General features: G+C 33.5%; 1 protein-coding gene across 1 annotated transcript; it reads left to right on the top strand.

Moving 5' to 3' along the window:
• On the top strand, nt 1-4,734 carry LOC143604406 (GDSL esterase/lipase At5g33370-like). The gene is made up of 5 exons (XM_077080900.1): nt 1-440; nt 592-719; nt 2,095-2,337; nt 3,246-3,498; nt 4,348-4,734. The coding sequence occupies exons 1-5, from the start codon at nt 200-202 to the stop codon at nt 4,584-4,586; spliced, it is 1,104 nt and encodes a 367-aa protein (XP_076937015.1). The 5' UTR covers nt 1-199; the 3' UTR covers nt 4,587-4,734.
• Nucleotides 4,735-4,963: the final 229 nt, after the last annotated feature.

The raw sequence follows: 4,963 nt of genomic DNA, 5'->3' as shown, positions 1-4,963 counted from the left end.
ATTGAGGAGTTGTCCACTGTAATGGACAAAAGCTTAGTGTGAATTTAATGCACCCAAACTACTACCAGCATGTACAGTTGGGATTGGTAAATCAGCATAGTTTCCACTGCGTATTTATAGACCTCATCGGCTTCTTGCTTTCAGAACCAATACACAGGCAGGCTCCATCTTATTTGCATGTGCATAAACAAAGCCTAAAATGGCAACTTCAAAATCATTTTGTTTGTTCTGGTTCTCATTCTTGGCGACACTATTGAACGTTGCCCTCGAAGCTGATGCTCGAGCATTCTTCGTGTTCGGGGACTCACTGGTCGATAACGGCAACAACAACTACTTGGCGACAACGGCTCGTGCTGATAACGTGCCGTATGGAGTAGATTATCCCACTGGAGGCCCCACAGGCCGTTTCTCCAACGGTTATAACATCCCAGACTTTATCAGTTAAGTTCACACACACATATATATATATATATATATATATATGATGATGATGATGATGATGATGATGATGCACGTGTTGAGTATAATTACTTAATTTTACAAGCTGGTCGAACGATGATAAAAATAATAATTTGTATTAATATATATCAGGTCAAGCCATAGGTTCAGAAGCAACATTGCCGTACTTGAGTCCACAGCTCACAGGTCAAAACTTGCTGGTTGGAGCGAATTTTGCTTCTGCTGGAGTTGGAATACTCAACGATACCGGGGCGCAGTTTGTAAGTTAAATAATTATGACGTCAAATTTAATTTTTGTTACTGTTTTCACTAGTACATACAATATCAGTTTTATAATTTGTATTATTTTGGTCACTGTATGGGTTGTACTAGTAAAGAGATCATGGCAAGAAAGACGGGCCTATCTCGGAAAAAAATATGAATATTTTTTTTTCAAAATATTAAACATCTTAAAATTGGATTAGAAACTGCAAAAGTACATTTAGAAAAATGAAAATCTGAAAAAACAAAATATAATTATAGAAGCCTTTTTAATACTTAAATGGGTAACTGTTTTTATATGGTCAACTTGACCCGACCTGTTTTTTAAACGAGTCGTGTTAGACAACCCAAAACATCTTTTTTTTTTCATCGTATTCGAGTTGTTTAACAGTTTGCTACCCCTACCTAAAACTGTAATAAGAACTAGTTTCACTTATAAGAAACCCAATTTTATAACATTAATATTCTTTGATTTGTTGCAATTTTTTACCAGAATTTTTTATGTTAATTATCAGCTTTTCACTTAAAAGTATGTAAAAAGGTAACTGAAAATGAATGAATATGTAATTACACGTACTTCATGACAAAAAGAAAGTATGTTCTTGAAAATATGGCATATTTACATTTTTAAACCCACTTTTTAAAATTGTGAATATGCAAAGCAAATATAAAAATTGCTAACAATGAAAATAAGGTGGCACAATTTTTTGGAAGTTTGGAGTCATAGGAACACATTGTTTATTTTTATTAAATAATTTTCCTAATAGCAAAGACGAAAATTAACTTAAATGATTTGCTTGCGAAGAAATTACTCAAACTAGAGGTACAAACCTTTTCCTTTCCGTATTTACTTATATTAAATGAATTAAACAACTCATTTTTTCCTTGATCACTTTGATTTTGGAGTTACTCAAATAACACATAGCCGTTCCCACTTTGGTGGGTGATAAGGTGATTAAGGTGTGAAATAAGAGGTCAAGGTTCAATTGTTGTAAAGTGTAATATTTGTTTTAAAAAAAAATGCAAATAACACATATAAATCTAGGGTGGGCTCCGGTACAAATAAAACTTAACTTACTAAACTTACAAAAACTCGATTAATTACTATCATTTCAACAGTTTGAACTAAAGTACTAATTACAATACAAAATATGAAGTGTAGTAATTATTAATTCAAAAACCTTAGTATGTTAGTATAATCACATTATTTATTTGTACGCTTCTTAACTGTTTGCATTTGACCCTAACACATATACGTATTATGCATATATCAAGTGTAATTGACTTTTTAAAATTCTGTATTCTTGCAGTAAAATAAATATGTTCTTGAACATTTTGAAAATAGAGTACGGTTTATATCAAAATGTTATACAGGTGAACATTATAAGGATGCCACAGCAGCTTGCATACTTGGAGCAATATAAACAAAGGGTGAGTGAAATAATTGGGCAGCAAGAGACTGACAGGCTTATAAGCCAATCTTTAACCCTCATGACACTTGGAGGAAATGATTTTGTGAACAACTATTATTTGGTCCCTTTCTCTGCAAGATCTAGACAGTTTGCGCTGCCTGACTATGTTGTATACATTGTCTCTGAGTACCGCAAAATTTTAATGGTACACTCTCCTTCAATATATACACATAAGGTTTCTTTTATAAAGTTATTTGGGAGAACAAAGACACAATTCTTGAGAGATCGAAAATGATATATTAGAAAATTAGAAAGACATTACATCAAAGTCTGTTTAATACAAAATTTGGATTTTCACAAAAATTGTGAAATATTCGAAACTAAATACTGATAACTAGTTAGTGAAATTAAAAACATAAAATAAACGAATAATATAATAAATGAATTATGTACATGATTTTACACTAAAAATTATAGAATGATCATTAGAAATTTCTAAAACTGGGGAAAATCTTTGATGTTGAAATCAGTGCTATAAGTAAAGGAATTCGGGTCCATGAGCCTAATTAAGTTAAGTTTTTTATTATTTTTTTACGTATAGGCGTTATCTGTCCCGTTTACCTCTGTTTTGATTATCCAAGTTAGAGTCTCCTAACTTTTGGATACACCTTGATATTTGTTTGATGGATATAATTATAAAGCTATGTTGTCATGTAATGTTGGTATACCGCGGCTTGTAAAAATGAAAAAAATAATAATAAAAAAAAAAATGTTCAAGAGAGTACAGGAATTTAATGCTTTCTAAATAGGGGAAGGGGAAGGTGAAGGTAGCTGCATCTTTTTACAGCATACTTATTACTAAGGATAGAAGTAGGTTTTCCCATGTTCTAAAAGCATTCAATTTGAAGTTATTACTTGAAAAAGACTGTACATTCTATTCACCTGGTGGCCTACTTTGGTCGTTGAAGTCAAGGCCACCATGTCAGTTAAACCATGTGACACTGAGAAATTTGTGGAGCCACAGTTCAACCTAATTAATTGTATTTCATCAACAAAGTGTGATCAAGTTCAATTCATAATCTTATTCTAAGACAGATCTACTTTTGAATGTAGAGGCTATATGAAATAGGATTGCGTAGAGTTTTGGTCACTGGGACCGGCCCGATAGGTTGTGTGCCTGCAGAACTAGCACAACACAGCAGGAATGGTGAATGCTCCGTGGAGTTGCAAAGAGCAGCGGGCATGTTTAACCCTCAACTCCAAGAGATGCTAGACAGTCTCAACAGTGAAGTCGGGAGTCATACATTTATCGGTGTCAATATTCGTCAGACAAGCCTTGACTTCGTCTCAGACCCCGGAAGATACGGTACGGTATACCCCCTTTTTAAGTCAAACAAATCTTGTTTTTCATGCATAGAAAAGGAAAAATACAAACTAAAGGATAAAACATTTGTTAGGGTCGGGGAGGGCATGGTGATGACGTTCGTACATTTCCTTTATATTTGAATATAGAGAGGTTGCTCCCGCTAGATTCATAACTCAATAATAATAATAATAATAATAAATACTCCTATCTCTTTTCTTTTAATACGAAGGTATAGCAATACAATTACCAAATAGTGTGGCTAAGTAAACTAAGCCAAAAATATTTATAGACTATGGATAACAAAAGTAGTTGCATCACTGCTAGCTAGCATTAGTAATAGTGGTAATATAGATAAAGTAGAGCTATCCACATTGGGAGTATGCTTTCCTAAATATCTACTCATCGAAGCAAAACTAATACTAGGGCAAAGAAAGGTGTAGGAACTACATGCATTCTCTAGGAATATCTATTCCCGATTATGCACTTATAAGAGAGGTACATGTCTAATAAATCCCGTCTAACTTGTTCACCTTGTGTCAGGAAAAGTTGCGGCTATTTCATATGTCACCTTTTAAACTTTTAAAATATCATATTCAAATCATGCTTGGAGAACATTAAAAGTTATTTATTGAAAACTTTACACTTTGTGAGAATGAAACATTTTAGTATATGGGCAATTTCTTACATCCCTAACCTCTAAACTTGCAATTCATCATATTCCCTAAATCATACTTGATTATGTCTAGGAAACTTAGGTTTTGAAAAAATATGATATTTACCAAGTTTAGATTGGGTACATGAAATTCCCACCAAGGAAACTTAATTAAAGTTTATATGTGTTTTGAGTAGGATTTGTTACTTCAAAGATAGCATGTTGCGGTCAAGGACCTTACAATGGAATTGGATTATGCACACCACGGTCAAATTTGTGCCCTAATAGAGACATATACGCGTTCTGGGATCCTTTCCACCCTTCGGAAAAAGCAAACCGACTCATCGTGCAACAAATTATGACTGGCTCTACGGACTACATAACACCTATGAACCTCAGCACCATCATGGCTTTGGATGCTGTGGAAAACGTTTGACTTGACTACTGATCTCTTGATATCAAGATCCTATACTACGCATCTATTGAATTTCATAGCATTGGTTTCTCTAAGATTTTAATTTTTGTTGATTTTGAATTTGTTAGGTTGGTATTATGTGTCCTAATCTTAATTGGATCTCTATTGAACTGAATAAATGTTTCGGTTTCTTTTAATTCTAGATTTGCAATGGGAATACTGCATTTAGTTATACATGAACACACATCTACTTTGTTAGTTTTTTAGTCATTAGTGGGGGTATTACTATGGTTAGGTTTAAAACTGTAAAACTCACTACGTGAAAAATGACCTTTGGTCATACGAAAAAAGTGTGACAGTAGGCCTTTAGCAACGCACGCCTGGTTCAGGTCATGTGT

Source organism: Bidens hawaiensis, unplaced genomic scaffold (assembly GCF_021521415.1).
Source record: "Bidens hawaiensis isolate Kalapana, Puna unplaced genomic scaffold, B.hawaiensis_p1.1 tig00065062_1, whole genome shotgun sequence".
NCBI lineage: Eukaryota > Viridiplantae > Streptophyta > Magnoliopsida > Asterales > Asteraceae > Bidens > Bidens hawaiensis.
This window is presented reverse-complemented; position numbering and strand designations above follow the sequence as displayed.

What these genes read in the sequence shown, in the direction of transcription:
- LOC143604406 (XM_077080900.1), top strand. Translation starts at nt 200, where the DNA reads ATGGCAACTTCAAAATCATTTTGTTTGTTCTGGTTCTCATTCTTGGCG. An exon ending in ACGATACCGGGGCGCAGTTT is followed by an intron (nt 720 to 2,094) that starts GTAAGTTAAATA and finishes AATGTTATACAG; the next exon opens with GTGAACATTATAAGGATGCC. An exon ending in CTCAGACCCCGGAAGATACG is followed by an intron (nt 3,499 to 4,347) that starts GTACGGTATACC and finishes TGTTTTGAGTAG; the next exon opens with GATTTGTTACTTCAAAGATA.